Source organism: Puntigrus tetrazona, chromosome 7 (assembly GCF_018831695.1).
Source record: "Puntigrus tetrazona isolate hp1 chromosome 7, ASM1883169v1, whole genome shotgun sequence".
NCBI classification, from domain to species: domain Eukaryota; kingdom Metazoa; phylum Chordata; class Actinopteri; order Cypriniformes; family Cyprinidae; genus Puntigrus; species Puntigrus tetrazona.
In genome coordinates this window covers 10,239,767-10,258,862 of record NC_056705.1, presented here as the reverse complement: position 1 = coordinate 10,258,862, position 19,096 = coordinate 10,239,767, and the positions used below count along the sequence as shown (strand labels likewise).

The following is a 19,096-nucleotide window of genomic DNA, read 5'->3' as shown; positions in this document are numbered from 1 at the left end:
GAGTCCTCTTTATCCGTCTGTCTAGGTACGCATACATAGATACATAGCTGCCTTTATTATATACAAAAAGCAGTATTTAAATTAGGGCTGCAACGATAGCTTTTTTTCAGAATCGATGCGATTCGATACTGAAAACCGCCGATGCTGAACCAATCCGATACCAATCAATGTAGAATTTCTTTACTTGACCTGATCATCACCCTTTTGTGTGTTAAACACAGTATACTACATATAGACAGCTTCATTTAAATAAAAAATTCTGTATTATTAAAAGGTATCGTCTGATCGATAGCCAATCCACAGAAAATGACCGTATCGGACCGATACCGATAACTACTTTAAATAGACCCTACGGTTCGCTATGCTTCACTACGACTCCCTGGTGATCTAAAAAAAAGTGTTTCACCTCAATCACCCTGATGTAACCGGTGTTACTTCACTCTCTCAGATGGCAGTTATATGAACTTTCCCACCCAGGAGGAAGAGGCCTTGTAAGTGTTTCTCTCTGCCAGGCTGTTTAAGAGACTATTAGCTGTGATGTTAAAAGCTCGTTCTTTCCTTAGGTGCTGCGCCTGATGGATGGGGTCATTTCAAGTTTTTGGCTTTGTATCTCGTAGGCCTGGAAGGGAGAAATGTCCTGGCATCAGATGCGAAGGATAAGAGAGCAAAACTAAACCGGCCTAAACATTTTATTGTAATTAGACCGAAAAGCCTGTTTCCACCACTGAATAAAAATTATTTAAACTTTTTATCTCACAATTATCTCACAATTCTGACTTTTTAATATATTGTGATATATAAATGTGCAAGTAATAAAGTCAGAATTGCATGATATAAACTAGCGGTTGACCGATATATATAACCAATGCCGATTAACACATTTATATTTTAATCCATTTTTAAATTATTTCAAATGTCTTAAATATTAATAAAAATAAATAATACAAGTTATATGGGCCTTATATAATTTATTGGCCACCCTGCTTTGCAAGATATTGGCATCTGGCTTCAAAAAAAAATATCGGTCGACCACTAATATAAACTCACAATGCTTTTTTTTCCACTTAAAAATTGCACTTTAGAATTCAAAATTGCGAATATACATTTCTCAGTTCTGAGAAAAATGTCAAAATTGCCACTCAATCACAAAATTATGAGTTATAAAGTCAGAATTCTGAGATATGAAATCACAATTCTGACTTTATATTGCAAGTTTATGTCTCTCAATTCTGAGGATGATTTTTTTATTTTCTGGCGGAAACGGGCTTCTGTAAATGAATGTTAATAGAGGAAAAACGTTTGTGTTCTCAAGTACTCAAAACTCATCTTCCAATTTTTTCATAGCTTTTTTCTAATGGAGGTCTTGCATCACATTTTTTTTTTTCAGAATTCAGTGTTACATGCAAAAAAAAGGCCTTTTTGACATGCATGTGCATTGTTGTTATGGACAAACCGTCAACTATTCTGCTAGTAGTGGCTAGTAGTTTAATATCTATTTATTTAAGCATTATTGCTTTTAAAAGGAGCTGCAGCTTGGTTTGACGTCAGATGATCTCTGGATCGCTAAAGCACCGCTTCTGTACAAATCTACCGCTCCAGTCTTCCTGCAATTATGTCAAATCCGCAGGTGCACGTATGTGATTGTGGAAAGATTAAAACAGCATTTTGCTCTGTGGTGTGGTACTTGCTCCCGGGTGTCTGCCAGTAAATATTTAGCTTCAGTAAATGGTTGCGGTAGGGAAAAAAAGCCTGACAACTTTGATCCTCTAAACGACATGTTTTAAATTCACACTGTATTTAATGTTTCGCTAGTCCGTTAGTCTAAATGATTGGGTTACTTTGAAGTTTCATCATGCGCCACGCAGTGTTGGAGGCTCTCTCATGAGAGCTTTGATAGTTTTGTGCATTAAAAGATCATACTACTACTGTCTCAACTATTCAGATAGTCTCAGATTGCGTAATCCATATGAAACCTGCATACTGGGGCATCACTACTGCAGAGATGACGAATCCTTGTCGCCGACTTCAAAGAAAACATCGCTTTATCAAAATATTAAAATGTTCATGCAGTCTATTGACACATTCATAATTATCACTTCCGCCGGTGTGCTATGGCATGCTCTGTCTGTGCATTCAAGCACTTATTAGGCTATAGGCAGATAAAGGTTGAAAATAATGATTTGAATGCTTTATTAATAATTGTGCTTAAAAATGCTTAAAATGATATGTCAGATTGTGTAAATGACTTATTGAGTGTTTGTGACGTATCCATGGGGCTCATCTAGGTGTTCTGGTCTCTGATGAAGGTCATCCCTGGGTGCTGATCCACTATCTGATCTGGATACGGACTGAGAAACAGAATAAGCGTTCTCGGTTCTGGCTGATCTAATTAATATGGCCTAACAATCCTTTAATAGATTTGAGTAACAGAAGTGCATTAGTGTGTTATGTGTACGCCAGTACAAAGAGATGTGTTTTTAATCTAGATTTAAACTGACAGAGTGTGTCTGCCTCCCGAACAGTGTTAGGTAGATTGTTACAGAGTGTGCTAAATAGGAAAAGGATCTGCCGTCCCGCAGTCGATTTTGATATTCTAGGTATTATCAAACGGCCAGAGTTTTGAGAACGCAGTGGACGTGGAGGACTATAATGTGATAAGAGCTCGCTCAAGTATTGAGAATGTGTAACATTTTACCAGATTTGGTCCTCCACTTATTCACTATTTTTAAATAAGTTTCGCTACATTTTATAGAATTATTGTGTATTGTCCCGTGATTTTTCTAGATAATCTTTTGCTGCAGAATTAAGCACTAATTTAGTGGATATATTATTTCTGATCGGATCAGATCGCTTCTGAAATAATTGTATCGTTGCATCCCTAATTAAAAGCGACAGTATCCAAAATTTCCATTTCCAATTAATGCTGTTCTTTTCAACTTTATCAAAGAATCCTGAAAAATGCATCACTGCTTTCACAAAAATATGAAGCAGCACAACTGTATTCAGCATCGATAATAATAGGAAATGTACTTGTGGGGCGTCCCTGCTAGTGGGCATGTTGTTCTGGAACAGCTGACATTTAGGGGGGATGTGTAAAGCGTTCCTGTTTTTGTGACCTTTTATTGAAACTGCATTGATGAATCAGTTCTTGAAAAGCTAGAATAGGAAACCGATCCCACCCATGAAATAAAACACACAGCATTGTTGTTGTTATTTTTATTGTTCTGTTGATTTTTTTCCCCGTAAAGGAAAGGGTCTCATCGGTCAGAGCTGTTCCATTGATCACGCCGCATTGTCTTTATTCTCTGGGGAGGAAGAAGGTCAGAGCACTCGTGCTGTGAAACTCTTTCACAAACCGCTGTATTTTTACTCCGGTACCCTGCAGGAAATTACACTTCTGAGAGGACATCGAGTCTATGACTGTCTTTTCTCTGATGTTTGATGTACAGACCTTCATATCCACTGAAGTACAGTTTTCTTCATTCGGCTGTATTTTGCCTTGGATTTGTCTCTTTTAAAGATCGAAAAAGTACAGAAATGGATGAACGACTTGGGCTTATTCTTATTAAGCACAATTGTTCTGTGCACATTAAAAAGTAGTTGTAAACTTTAATCTACCTAAATGAATGTTTCTTTGTTATTAAACTGAAAAAAAAAAATTATTGTGTTTTTTCAAGTCAAAAATATTTTAATCTACCTAAAAAATTTAATCTACCTAAATGAATGTTTCTTTATTAAACTGAAAAAAAAAATATATAAATATTATTTAAAACAACTTATGCACATCACTTTACACTTTACATGCATTTCACAGATTAAATTGGCTATTTAAAATAATAACTGCAGTTTTTACATTGCATTTTTTGTAATTCAAATTATTTGAATTTATTTTTGCACAGGCATAATGTTTGTCATTTTTCACAAATATTTTTATTCAGCTTTTTGATTTTACACAGTTCAATTAATTTTTTTTATTTAAGTGTTATATGTATTTTATTTTACATCTAATATATATTATTCCAAGTTAACGAGAACAACAATGGATGACTTAACAGAGACCTCGTGGGCAGTGAAAGCTGATATTAAATACTGAATATTCATTCAGAAACGTTACGTTTCGGAAATTCCTATTCAATAATTGAGCGTAAAATCGAAGTGTGAGAATTTTAGCGGTGCGCATTTTTTCTACAGGAAAATAATTCTTTGTCCTTCATCAAAACACAATAAGCTTAAATCATATATTTGCGGTTTGAGCTGATAATGGATCACGAGCGATCATGTGATGCTCGCTGTAAGATGGGACTCCAGGATGGCGTGTTATTAGTAAATGAGTCAGGATGATGCTTTCCTCGAGAGGAGAGCCAAAGCGCATCGACGTCGAGTTGATTTCACGCTCTCTGTTCGTCTGTCATCATGTGCGGTGATCATAAAGCACTACGGCGTGACGGTTATTATCACAGACACAGCTGTGTGTTCAGTCGTCATTATCACCGCTGGACTCCCACAAGCCTGGGGTTTCTGTTGTATCTGTAACGGATTGTAGTGAAACTTTTAGTGTAGGGAAAATTGCGGCTTATTCTTTCTCCCTTTCGGTTTATAGAGCACATATTAATATGCAACCTGCCTTTTGTTTATACAAACTGATGTGCAATAAATAACCGTTCAATACATCTTTTTTTTAATGCAATGCTGCCGAAATGGTATGGTACTGTTTTAAAAGTTTTAAAAAAGACTGGACGGACGTTTTTTTTTAATGCATGTTGTGTTGACAGTTTATGCAGTGAATATTTGGCATGGCAGTATATGCCGATGATATTAGAGCAAGGAAAAACTCTTTAGCAGCCTGCGCTAAAATGCATGTTTAACAGATAAATCCAAAATTTAGTTTAATTACGGACTGACCGTTTGATTGCAGTCCTGTTTTGCCAGTACACTGTATCATTTTAAAATGATCGGTCTGCTCTAAACCGGATTGCAAAACCCGTAAGTCAGCCAAAACTTCCCGAAAACGTTTTGAAAATGGAGCCGGTGACATTTTGATCGCGCGGACAAACATTTGTTTCTGCGAAATTCCACGCAGTGTTCGTGCGCGATGAAACCAGGAAAGCGCATGAAAAAAAAAAGTAAGGTCAATGTTTCATATCAGGCTGACTTTAATCATGCATTGATATATTTTTCGCATATCGCAGCGTCCTTCTGCTTCAAGGTTTGTCGAATACTCTCACTAAGCAGTGTAAGTCGCAAGCAGTACTTCCATATTAATTTCTTTTTTTGCGTTATGGCTAAATTTAGCCTGACCTAGTTGGTTGCCAGTGAGTGGAGTTCGAGGAAGCCACAGAGACTGATGCGATCGTGGGTATCTTGGATAAGAACCTAATTTCAGGGAGCCACCAGCTGTGAAGTTACAGTATCCAAAATGGGCCTCTAGTTATTTTCCGTGCTTAATTTTTTTAAAGAGCGTGTTCTTTAATCGCGTCGTTCTCGTGTAGTTTATACAATGCCTACAGATGGCCCCCACTTGAAATCCACTTTGTCAAGCCGTTTGGTGGGGTATTTTTAATTTGATAAAAACGTGTATATATATATATATATATTATATAATTTGTATAAATATATTAATGCACAAATTTAGTCATTTTATTTCATATTTTACATTGTATATTAAATGCAATTAATATTTATATATAATATATATTTTAGTATATTAGCATATTATTTAATACAAACATTTAAATACGTTAAAACTTATATTGGAAAATATTATCAATTAAATAACTTTTTTCTATTTTAATTAATTTATTTGAATTCATTTTAATTCATTTTTAAATGTCCTGTAATGGCAAATAATTTTTTTGCATCTCATTTTTACATTTTTTTTTGCCTGGTTTTTCAAGGTAGAACTGAAATAGTATGCACAGCATCGCTCTGATGTCAGCATCACAATACAGAATCGAGCGTTTAACTGCTTAAGGCAAACAATAAGAATATTTTCTCGTTGTCTGACGTCATTTAGAAATCTGCTGTGAATCCAAGGCTGCAGATGTCCTGCGTTCTCGCACGACTGCATGTCAGGCTCTTTGTTTGGTTTCATCCTGTGTTCTCCAGATGCGTGTAACGGCCTTACATAAAGAGCACAGCAGTAGTGCTGCCTGAAAAAACACCAGGAGCGTTATCTGTCCTGTATCCGCTCGCTGTTGTGAGACTGCCGCCCCAAACATCGCCGGTTCAGAGGGTCAGGTCAGATCTTTTGTGGTTTCTGAGACAGGAACGGTTATGTTATTTTGTGTTAATAGACAGATCAAGGTCACCACAGAATAAAACCTTGAGGGTGAAAGAAGGATCGGTCTTTGCTCAAGTCTTATATCTAATATTTATTAAAATTCTACACACTTTTCTTAACATATTTCAGATGCGTTTTTGTGCTAACATTCTTTTTTCCAACTTTAAATTCCTATGTGAAATTTTACAAAAAGCTGTCTCTTAGAACTGTCTTAAATGTTAGTCTTTTCCTCTGCTATATAAACTATTAACTTTTAAAGCGTTTTAAAGCAATAGTTAACCCAAACACCAGCATCCGCCTTCAAAATTTTTTCCCGCACTGGTTGCATTTATTTTTTTTAATTATTATATTCAGTGCTTTCTCCTATATTCTTATTGATATTTAGTGGTGACGTTTTTATTCTCTTTGACTCGTTGCTTTATTTGCATATGCTTTTATGTGATTTTCCGCATATAATATAATCTTAGCTAGTGTTGGACTCATTTTTATAACCGTATGATGGATGCGTGCACATTTTGCATGCAAAAAATCTGTTTGCTTTTTGCAGCCCCTTGTCGTTTACAAGCAGAGAGCATTTTTCTCGCAAGTTCAAGATCATTTGCAATTCATAGAAGTTCGTTTGCATGTCGAAGAAATGATCATAGGATCAAATTTAGGACGGCTTCTGCGCAACACTTACAGCAGGCCTCAGTACCGCAGGACTTGGGTGCTAGATTTTCACCTTTAGCCTCGCAGTATATCAACAATATTGTCATTACATTAATATGAAATATTAATTTGTATGGTTTGTTTGCACCGTATTGCATCGTGCTGTGTACAGTTCGCCTTTTGCGTAGGTTTGCATGTCAGTTCTGTGCGTGTAGGAGGTTTATGCCGTTGTGTGCTGCACAAAGGGGACTGATGTTACCCAATATTACTGAATCACTTAATTACCGTCAAAGTCACTCTAAGAGTGCGTTTTATCTTCCTAAATAATGTTCAGCAGAAATCTTTTGTCTCGGTGCATCTTACCTCATCGAGTTGCATCGCATATGCTTATATGCTCCAGAAGACTTCATTTCAGATCAGCTTCCTTAGTTTTTTTCTGAACTGTTTCATCATCCGTTTTCTCAGAGGATGTTTCAACCCAGAGTAGTCTCTGGGTTGAATGTCGGGAAAGTTAGTGGTCATGTTAACACGTGAGCTGTTTAATCCCAGTGGACTGACTGTCTACAGTCTGTGCATTTTACTTTTTGCGTTTGCTGTCTGTATGACCGCAGCAGAAGAGCTAATTAGAGACTGCTGTTGTAGGCTTTATATCACCATGAGTGAAATTAAAACCATTAATACTAGTATTAGTATTAATTAGTATAGTATTTTGCTATACAGTCGGTCCTATATATATTAGTGCTACTGTCGTTTGTTATCACCAAGAAAAATGAACAGATTGACATAAAATATTTAAAATATAGTTTTGTGTATATGTATGTATATATATATATATATATATATATATATATATATATATATACTATATATAATATAGTTTAAAAAAAAAAATGCTGTAAACAAAGAATGCTTTCAAAAATGAAAAAGTTAAACATTTATTTTCAAAATGCATTGAATGAACAAAAGAGAAATCTATATCAAATCAATGTTTGTTGTGGCCACCCTTTGCTTTTGAAACAGCAGCAATTCTTCTAGGTACACTTTCACACAGTTTATGAAGAAACTCGGCTGGTAGGTTGTTCAAAACATATTGGAGAACTAACCACAGATCTTCTGTGGATGTAGGCTTTCTCACATCCTTCTGTCTCTTCACGTAATCCCAGACACACTCGATGATGTTGAGATCAGGGCTCTTTGGGGGCCATGCCATCACTTCCGGTGCTTCTTGATCTTCTTTACGCTGAAGATAGTTCTTAATGACTTTTGGCTGAATGTTTGGGGTCGTTGTCCTGCTGCAGAATAAATTTGGGGCCAATCACACGCCTCTCTGATGGCATTGCATGATGGATAAGTATCTGCCTGTATTTCTCAGCATTGAGAAGACCATTAATCCTGACCAAATCATTTAAAAAATTGATTTATATTTCTGAAAGCATTCTTTGATTACAGCATTTTTTCACACTTGCCTAAAACTTTTGCACAGAGCTATATATATATATATATATATATATATATATATATATATATATATATGAAAGCAATATTTTATGACTATGTACACATTATCTGGTAAGCTATGTGCTATGTAGTGATGGTGATAATGACCGGTTAACTGAACATGATCAATTACATGAATGTTACAACGTGGACGCATTAATTCCACCTCCAATTTTCAGCAAGTTAATTTTTATTTAGTTGATGATAAACCGACTGACGTCTCGGGAGTTGTTTGCTGCAGCTGCTAATTGGAGAGATCACAGTAAAGCAGTCACCGCTTTGAAAGACATTATCACTCTTTCTATTCCTGGCCTCCGTTTTACAAGGTGCCACGCCGTTGTCTGTCGAGTGCTTCGCCACCGGTCATGTTTTTTTAAATCCAGGTCAGAGTTCGGTTTGCATGTGCTTTCTGTACGTTTCCACCCCGACGGACGGAAACCTTTTATGTTGACTTGTTGAATATGTCCGTGCTCTTGATTCAGTTGGGTGTTTGTTCCACCACACAGCGGTTTGTTGTTGTTTTTTGCAAGGGAAAATGCGACCTGCAGGAGCGGGTGTCATCACTGTCTGCACTTGTGCTGCAATTTCCTTCCTCATTTAAAACAGAGGAACGCTTCGTTCATTCCTTAGTAAATTGCATGTTTGTCCATGAAGAGGAAATGAGACATTTTTTGGTGTCTGTGGAGCTGCTATGAGACCAAGGCCTCTGTCTGCCTTTAAATAGCAGTGGGTTGCCATGCTATCGTCAAGTTAATATCCTGAGCAGAAACCAAAATCATTTCATTTACATTGCATTTGTTGGGGGGGGGGGTGCTTACCAGTTTAAATGGGAAAACATTGGGAATGGAAGAAAACCGACTTCATTCAGATATGTTTTTTGACGTTTTTTCATATTGTATTTGCACAAGTCCTATTAAAATATTGTTATAAGCACAATGCTGCTTTGTTTACAGTGGTAGCCATGGTAACCTCTGTTTTTTTTTTTTGCTTGTCCAAAAGTGCAGAGAGTATATAATCTTTTATATTTATTATCTGCTGATTTTGTTGCCGTCAGTGTTGTAAATTTTAACCTTTGATGGTGAAAAATGCAGTTTTTGACTCTTCTTAGGGTTTCTTTCTTTTAGACTAGTACACAGTTTCACTTTAAACTCGTATTTCAGTCGTGTAGCATGTCTCTATGTCATGTCAAGATGATTTTCATTGATCATTTATTCCTAAAACTGGGTCATAAGCAGTTACAAAGCTATTTTTGCTATGCAGATATATTTAAATAATTAAAACACTGTATTACTGAAACATAATTGCGTTTCGAGTATAACATAAAACGCAATTTTGATTTGTTACAAACACTGAATAATATTTTGCCAGTTTCTCTCTTCATTTGAAAACATTTCCGCAGATCTGTTCCATTAAGATTTAGGAGAATGATAATGAAAGTGTACAGAAAAAGAATCGTGTTTAAAACCAAATTTTATCTGCATGATTTTCATCTGCATTTTTCTCGCTTGTTTCTACTTTCATTTGACATCTTGCATCGGTAACAATCATGCTTTCATGTTTGCGGTTGCCAGATGTTAATTTATGTGGTTTTCTTGCAAGTTGCATGCTTGTTGACTTCCACTTGATTCGTATGAAAGTGCATTAATTCTGAAGAAATGTAAAACAAATAAATAATAACACAATTACAATAATTAATATACACTGTGCACTATGTACACTGGCGTATGAATATGACAAGTGCATCTTTCTTAGTTTCCGCCTGCCGTCACCCACGCATTAAAGAGAAAGAGAGAGTTTTACAAAGACCCTGTGACCTCACACCTTCGTCACTCGCGCACAGCGGTGTGGTAAACAAACAGCATCCGTCAGAGCCGCTGTTGAAGAACCTCAGGCAGAAGTAGGTCACAGGTCTGACTCTGACAAGTGTGTGTCGGTATAATTCATACGGCCTCACTTGGCGCTTAGTGTAATCACCATTTTGAGCTTTCGAGCTTAGACAGCTACACGTTTTCATAATTATCTAGTCGGTGGCTAGTCAGGTTTATATTCACGATATACCTGGTTCAGTGCTGCTGCATAATTTCAGCTTCTCAATAAGGTTTGCTTAAACTCAACATTAAATCCCGAAATCCTGATTTTTCATTCAAATATGACAAAATTTAATTGATCTCGTTAACATCCTTGTTCAACGATTCATTTTTTTTTTCAGACTGTGGAAGAAACATAGATGAGCAGCATTGCACAGTGTCATTTGGGTTTAGAGTTATAAGTTATACAGAATTTATTTTGGATTTATTTTAAATTAATGCCAAGGCATTTTTACAGGCGCTTTAACCATTCTTAAACGGTTCTACTTTTAGCAGACTAAAGCACACACTTAGCATTATTCATTTTGTGTCATCTTTTTTCACTCCTTTTTTTTTCCTCATCTGTTCTCACAGCCTCGCATGGCAAAAATGTTAACCTAATTTTCATTTTGTTATGCTCTTAGTAATTATTAGTGGTGCTTATAACTAAACTTTTATAAAAACTGTAATGTGTAATTGATGCTACATGAAGCCCATTCACAAACTGACATAATTCTTCTTCCTTTAATGTGGCCATTCATGGATAGTGTTACATAATGATAACTACTTTAACCTAGTTGTGTGTGTGTGTAAAATCAATGTGCATCATTTATATAACAATGTAATACAAATGATATTCAGATTCGAGCTAATACAGAAAAACTAATAATAATTTTTATACTTTTATATGGTTGATAAGTTATAAATATTATTTATATATATATATATATATATATATATATATATATATATATATATATATATTATTTTTTTTTTTTTTTTTTTATAATTTATTTGCTCTTAAAGGGTTAAGGTTAAACCATGTGTAACTACATTTTAATAATAATAATGATGATAATAAATGTGCTGTTAATGGATTTTTTTTTTTAGCCTATATTATAATAATTATGTAAAGTTATGCAAAAGGTTATTTGCCACTATATTTAAAATGGAAAGAATTCGAATAGTAATAATACTAATAATAAATAAATATTTTATAAATAATAGTAATTATAAACTGATAAGGGATGTAAATGTAGAATTTGAATGAAAATGACGGGGATAACAATAATAAATGTGGATCATGAAATATCATCTTATCGATGCAAAATTCACAACCGTAACATTAGGTATGATTTCTGCAATAAGCTACGATGGAGGCTCTTTATTGATTTATTTTTTTCTTCCGCCCACCTGAGTGCGTGTATACAGGGAAGCATTATGCCATTTCTTCCTGCCTAATGTCAACGCTTCCTGTTTCTGATTAAATATATCTCTCTCTCTCTCTCTCTCTCTTTCTAGTTACTGAGTGAGAAGATAAGCGGTGCAGAAGGGACGAAGCTCGATGAAGACTTTATGGAAATGGAGCGGGTGAGGAAAAAAAAGACAGCAGAAACGAGCCCCTCCTCACATGTGCTTTATGACTTATTCACTCTCACCTTTTCCCACCTCTACAGAAAATAGAAGTCACCAACAAGTCTGTTTTTGAACTTATAACCAAAACCACAGAATACCTTCAGCCAAACCCAGGTATGAATCACTGATCTGACATATTCGTGAGTTTCACTGAGTCATTACGTATCATGAACACCACCTACCAAGTGTGCAAGTGGACTTTTGAAATGAGGAGGCGAGACGTTCCGGTTCTGGTCTGATTGCAGGGTTGAAGGCTGGTGAAACACTAACCTTATACTCAAAATGCGAACAGTTCTGTATCAACATGCTATGTTTACAGTGCCGTGCTGTTTATTAAAACATTATTAAATAGTCTGAGACGATTTTTCTGTGCTTAAAATGATTTCATGCTCAAAAAAGGCTCCAGTTATTTGAAACGAATTTTGTATTTTTATCGGCATAAAATCGGTATTTTTATTACAATTTAAAATGACAGCTTACCATATTAGTATACTATAAAATGAAATTTATTTCTGTGATGCAGTGCTGAATTTTCAGCATCATTACTCCAGTCTTCAGTGTGGTGCGATCCTTCAGAAATTTAATGTTAATGTTTTTGTGATCCATTTTTTGATGAACAAAAAGTTGAAGGGAGCTGCATTTGTAGCAATCCTTTCGATGATAATTAATCAAAGTTATTAACTTCTTAAAATAATCTTTCTGACCCTAAACTTTTTTTTTTTGCATTGCTTAAAAATGACTACAATAATACAATAAAACCATACACAGTCCGTCATTGAGTCCTCGGTTAACACTTGCATGATGAAGGTGAATCTTTATTTCAAGCTCACTTCAAACCTAATCTTGACCTAATCAACAATGTTGAGTAACTAAGTTGTTAACTAAAGTAATTAAATCCATTATTACCACTAGTTTGATCCATTCAGGCTGACCCGTTCAAACATGATTTTTGCCCGTTCTCTCATTAAAATGATCATCTCGATCAATGAGAAGAACACGTCGAACTCACCAGCCTCTGAAGCTTCATCACCGTTGATTATGTTCTCACTGCCTCTCTTGCCTCCTCTGCCGCTACCAAATCACTGTGATTTCTCATTCATTGACTCACGTTTGCGCAGTGCTGTGCTTTCTGGTTTGGTCGTGAGTGCATGTCGTGTATCCGAACAGCGTCAAGAGCCAAACTGGGAATGCTCAACACCGTGTCTAAGATCAGAGGGCAGGTGAAGACGACGGGTTATCCGCAGACCGAAGGGCTGCTGGGAGACTGCATGCTACGATACGGACGGGAGCTGGGGGAGGAGTCCACTTTCGGTAACGTCCGCGCATACCGACAGTCAGGCACACGCATGCACAGACACGAACCTCAGGCCGACGCTTACGGAAGTCCTACTGCAGCACCAAGGAATGCGCAAGGACTCATCGAGTCGCACGCAGTCTTGCGCACACTGTGCATTGTGAAGCATGTTTCCTGCAATATTGCGGCACTTATAGCATTCGAACGCAACTCTGACACCTTGTGGTGCCAGACACATGCTGGAGCATAATTTTGCAGCGGTTTCCAAAGCAGCTCCTCCAATTTTAAATCAGAATTTTAAAACAGAAATATATCGTCTGTTTATTCTAAGCGCATTGGCATCCGCCGCTTTAAATTTTTAAGCTAGTTAAAGCCGAATGGATTCTGATTGGCTGTCAGTTTTTGTATCGATCATTGGCTGAAAAAATTGTTCGGGAGGTGATTATCGTTTCTCTCTGCCTTTATTGTTATGGATGCGGTGTGGAAAGAATTTTATAGCTATATCTTTATCGTTATCGTTAAAGTCATGCTCGACGAGAACAGGTCTACGCTGCTTGAGGGATTTTGATGCTTTTTCTTTTTTTTTTTTTGCAATCTTACCCTGTGGGTGGTGCTCATTAAAGGAACACTCCACCTTTTTGGAAGTAGCCTCATTCTGCAGCTCCCCCAGAGTTATAAAGTTGAGTTTTTTACCATTTTTGAATCCATTCAGCCGACCTCTGGGCCTGGCGATAGCACTTTTAGCAATAGCTTAGCGTAGATCATTGAATCTGTTTAGGCCGGGAGCATCTCGTTTAAAAATGACCGAAGAGTTTAGATATTTTTCCTGTTTAAAACTTGACTCTTCTGTGATTACAAGGCGGACGGAAAATGAAAAGTTGTGGTTTTCCAGGCAGATATGACTAGGAACGATGCTCTCATTCAGGCCTAATAATCAAGGAAGTTCATTGCACCTGCTGTGGCCATGGAAAGGCAGCAAACTTCCTGGATTATTAGTTAATAATTACATTTATTATTAGAAAAGTGGAGTGTTCCTTCAAATGGTCATTTAAAATAAATTATAAAATAAATGCCTTTAATTTGTAAAGTATTAACTGGATTATCATATTCTCACAAAAAGGCAATTTAAATGTGATTATGTAATATATTGTTATTTTTTTCATTACATTTTCTTTTATTTTATAAAAAAATTATATATTATATCATTTTTATTATAAAAAGTGTGTATATATGTGTATGTATGTGTGTGTGTATGTGTATATATATATATATATATATATATATATATATATATATACACACATACATACATACATACATATATATATATATATATATATATATATATATATATATATATATATATATATATATATATATATATATATATATATACACACACACACACATATACATATATACACATATACATATATATATTTGTATTATACAAGTTTATTAATATTATCAATATTATGTCTTCCTCATCTTCTCAGGAGCTGCGCTGGTGGATATTGGTGAAGCCATGAAGCAGATGGCTGATATTAAAGATGCCCTTGATATTAATGTGAAACAGAACTTCGTTGACCCACTTCAGACTCTACAAGACAAAGACCTCAAAGAGATTGTGGTACAACACCGTTTTGCCACTTTTTTATTACCCTTCACTTTAAACAATGACGTATTAAAGGTCCAATACAATTTTGCATTTAAAATGTTTTATGCTATAAGGTGTTTCGAAATTAGGCTCGAAAAAATATAAACTCCCATAAGATGAATACTCCAGGCAAATCAGTGGCCTAGAACGAGCCGATTAAATCTACATGGAGCGTGACACCTCCTTATGGTGGCTCTTATGGTGACCAAGTACTTGTTTTATTTCCCAGACACTATCATTTCCAGCAGTTTGTCTGTTTTTAGTTAGTATTTAAGGTTAGAGAAGTACAGATATATGGGCTAGGCTGATTAAGTGATCGGTGTTTGGTCAAATCGAAATCGCCAGGTAATTGTGCTTTTTTTTGGCTGATTACATCTTGTGTGATTTCCTGATAGCATCATCTTAAGAAACTGGAGGGTCGGCGATTAGACTTTGACTACAAGAAGAAACGTCAAGGCAAGATTCCCGATGAGGAAATCAAACAGGCTGTGGAGAAGTTTGAGGAATCCAAAGAACTCGCTGAGAGGAGCATGTACAACTTCCTGGAAAATGATGTATGGAAAATCTATCTATCTATCTGTCTGTCTATCTATCTATCTATCTATCTATCTATCTATCTATCTATCTGTCTATCTATCTATCTATCTATCTATCTATCTATCTATCTATCTATCTATCTATAAAGTATAAATCTACTGTATGTATGTATATATATATATATATATATATATATATATATATATATATATATATATATATATATATATATATATATATATATATATATATATCTATTTATATACACACACACATATGTATATAAACATACAGTAGATTTATACTTTATATATATAATATATAATTCTTGTTCATCTGTTTTTTTAAACATTATATATATATATATATATATATATATATATATATATATATATATATATATATATATATATATATATATATATAAAAAAATAAATTAAAAAATAAAAAATATATATATATATATATATATAGCTTTATTGTGTTAGCTAGTATATTCCTAATACACAATGAAAAAACATGGTTATGTTTTTGCATATGCACTCTTCATATATATATATATAATATATATATATATATATATATATATATATATATATATATATATATATATATATATATATATATATATATATATATATATATTTCACCCAGAAATGAAATGGTAATATTGTCATCATGTACTTATCCTCATGTTGTTGTAAACTTGTATAAGTTTCTTTCATATGCTGAACACAAAGGAAGGATTTTGTAGAATTTTAAAGAATTAAACAGTGGTTGGTCTCCATTGATATTCAAAGTAGGAAAAGTACAACGCAGGTCAATGAGGAGCCACCGTTTATATGCGGTGCCCTGTTAATTACCCTTAAAGTTTCTTTTCTGGAATCGGCGAAAACATCCCATCTTTCTTTTACCTGTAGGTGGAGCAGGTCAGTCAGTTATCAGCTCTGATTGAGGCAGCGCTGGATTACCACCGACAGTCCTTAGAGATCCTGAAGGAGCTCGACAGCAAACTACAGAACAGGTAAGCCTCAATCAGCCCCAAACCATAGTCCTCGTCCAATTCATTTCGTATTTTTCCACGCATTTTGCTATCGAGCCTACATTTGATCCGTCTTCTTTAGAAAGAAGTGTAATGAAAGCGTCACCAGTAACATATGTAGATACGCTCTGAGTTGATCCGTGTATATTTCGCTCTCGCAGGATATCTACCGCAAGCGGTCGGCCCAAAAAAGAGTTCAAGCCAAAGTCGATCGTGTCCAGTTTGGAGACCGTGGAAAACACGCAGCACAATGGACTCAGCCACACCTCATCGGTCAAAAGCACAGGTATCGACAAGAAAACTTCGGTCTCTCTCATAGTCTCTTTTGAACAATTTTTAGTTGTTAAGATCCTGAAACATTCTCCTATGATTGCATAATGCGATCTGATACATTTCTGTACATTATATTTATTAATAAACGATAAAAATACAGCGTTTACCTGTCAATGGCTCGTGGAAAAATGAACATTTCTTCAATAACGAACATACGCTATATAGTCTGTTTTGGGGTTTCGTTGTCATTTTGTGAATCATTAGTGATTTTTTTTTTCTTTTTTTTGAAGAAAATAGTTGCTTGCATATTTCACCACCATCGTGTTTTCTTACACATTCATTCGTGTTCCTTTCAGATATTCAAGTCAGCCGCACTGTAAATGGAAAAAGTAGGTGGCGATGTTTATATCACAGAAATATTTGATTACTTTTACCTGTGCATTTAGGTTTCAGTCACTTTCAGGAGCGTTTAAAGGTCGGTGAAAGCCAAATGACGGGCGTAAAATCACACAACCTTTTCGATTCAAATCCGTAATTTACAGCTGACGCGGTCATGCTCGCGTTCATCGACGGTGTGTTTCATTAGCTCTGTGTATGTGTTTGTCTCTCATGTTTGATCTCATGTGTTTTGCTCTCAGTTGATGAGTTCACACACACAGCACCCATGACTCTATCGTGGCCCGAGAGCCCCAATGGCGATAGCAAACGTGAGTATCGTCGTGCCTAGACGCTCACTGAACGTGAGGTAGACCCTGTAGGGGCTGGGAGATTGTAGCATTTGCGAGATAATGGCTATTTGAATTCTGCAGAAATACGTAGAGCTTTTTGCTGGAGATCTGCGGTCAGAGATTTCACGTGGGCCCACGTGTCTCATCTGCCCACGCGTCAGCTCTTAAAACCGATTTTCTATTACTTTCCTCTCGGTAACCCTGTGGGTTTTTTCTCCATCGGTTGCGCTGGATGTTTGAATTCAGCACATAGGCGTTAGATATTTCGCGATTTTCTCACCCTCGAGTGATTTCAGGCCTGTTTTCTGTGAAAAGCTAATGATGAGCGATGAAGCTGGTCTCGGTTTATTGCGACATTTATTTATTTTCCAAAAGGCTTCGTTGAATAAACGCGAGGCCGTGATGCACGTTTAAAAATGAAAGACGTAAGGATGTTTTTATATCACTGTATTTCTTCGTTTTCATTTCATCCTGCGTTTGTAAGCTCAGAGCTGCTTTGTCTACAGACGTTAACGGAAAAATGCATTTCTCTTAAAGCGCCTCCTGCTGGCAGAGAAGGAATTAGCGTTTTAAATAAATGTATTTGATTTACGCAGCAAAATTATTTTTTTATCTGCTCTAAAAAGGACTGTTATTGATTCTATTAGATGTTAAGTTAGGGCCACGAATGCACAGTAACGTTGTTGTCGTGGAAACTGTCTATACTTAATATCTTTCTATAAGGAATATACCGGATGTAAATGAGCCTTAAATGTAATAAGAACATAACTTTTATGTTTCTGGCTTAATGCGACTATATAACATAACTTGGGACGATTATAACACATAAATATAATATGTTTATACATTTGTGGTGCTTTTCTGGAGTAATCCCTAAAAACATCCATTACTTGAAATAAAAGAAAAAATTACTAAATTAAAATAAAAAGCACTAAAATAACCAAATACGCCAAAACCTTAACTTAAAAACACAAAATGACTTAACTTTAAAAATAACAATTAACAGATATTATGGTTGAGAAAAACTATAATAGAATATTAACTAAAGTAAAATTTAAAAACTGTATTAAAAACTAGTGCTGTCAAAGCGTTATGTGGGTTTGTTTACACAATATATTAATATGCACTGTGTATATTATGTATGTAAGCAATAAGGTATGAGAGGCTGTGCGGTATTGTGAATGAATTCACAAAATACTAAACTAAAAATATTTGTATGTTTGAGGCAAGTTCGTAAATGCAGTCCTTCCTCTAAAAACAGCAACAGTAAACAACAATAAGCGTGCTTATCATCCGCTGTATAATTTTTTAACACAATACATCAGCTCATCTCTCATCATGAGAAAACATCTGTTTTACATCATTGGGTAAAGCTGTTATAGCGCTGCTGTATCGTGAATAAAACACAGCTGCTGACCAATCAGAATTCAGGAATGGAACTAACCCTTTTAAACATGTATATATATTTATGTTTGTATATATTTATATTTCATATGATGCGATTTTCCTTTTTCTTTAGAATCTTATAAGCTCTTGGTGCATAAATAAGATCTGTAAAGTCTCAAAAAGAGATATTCTTTGTGAAGGTTATGACTTGTACACACCCCCTGAAACGGCTCGTTTAAACACGCCCCCAGTTTGTGACATCACAAAGTGAG

At 35.4% G+C, this 19,096-nt stretch overlaps 1 protein-coding gene across 4 annotated transcripts in view; it reads left to right on the top strand.

The window, feature by feature from the left end:
- sh3gl3a (SH3-domain GRB2-like 3a) overlaps nucleotides 1-19,096 on the top strand; it is a 32,425-nt gene that overhangs the window by 9,618 nt on the left and 3,711 nt on the right. The window contains exons 2-10 of one of the 4 annotated variants that reach the window (XM_043244520.1): nucleotides 11,794-11,862; nucleotides 11,949-12,021; nucleotides 13,075-13,218; nucleotides 14,698-14,831; nucleotides 15,254-15,412; nucleotides 16,316-16,419; nucleotides 16,599-16,723; nucleotides 17,067-17,099; nucleotides 17,349-17,417. In XM_043244520.1, coding sequence (XP_043100455.1) covers nucleotides 11,794-11,862; nucleotides 11,949-12,021; nucleotides 13,075-13,218; nucleotides 14,698-14,831; nucleotides 15,254-15,412; nucleotides 16,316-16,419; nucleotides 16,599-16,723; nucleotides 17,067-17,099; nucleotides 17,349-17,417 — 910 coding nt within the window. Of the gene's footprint in view, nucleotides 1-11,793; nucleotides 11,863-11,948; nucleotides 12,022-13,025; nucleotides 13,219-14,697; nucleotides 14,832-15,253; nucleotides 15,413-16,315; nucleotides 16,420-16,598; nucleotides 16,724-17,066; nucleotides 17,100-17,348; nucleotides 17,418-19,096 lie in introns of those variants that run through there. The other 3 variants (XM_043244522.1, XM_043244524.1, XM_043244523.1) reach the window with 3 other exon arrangements.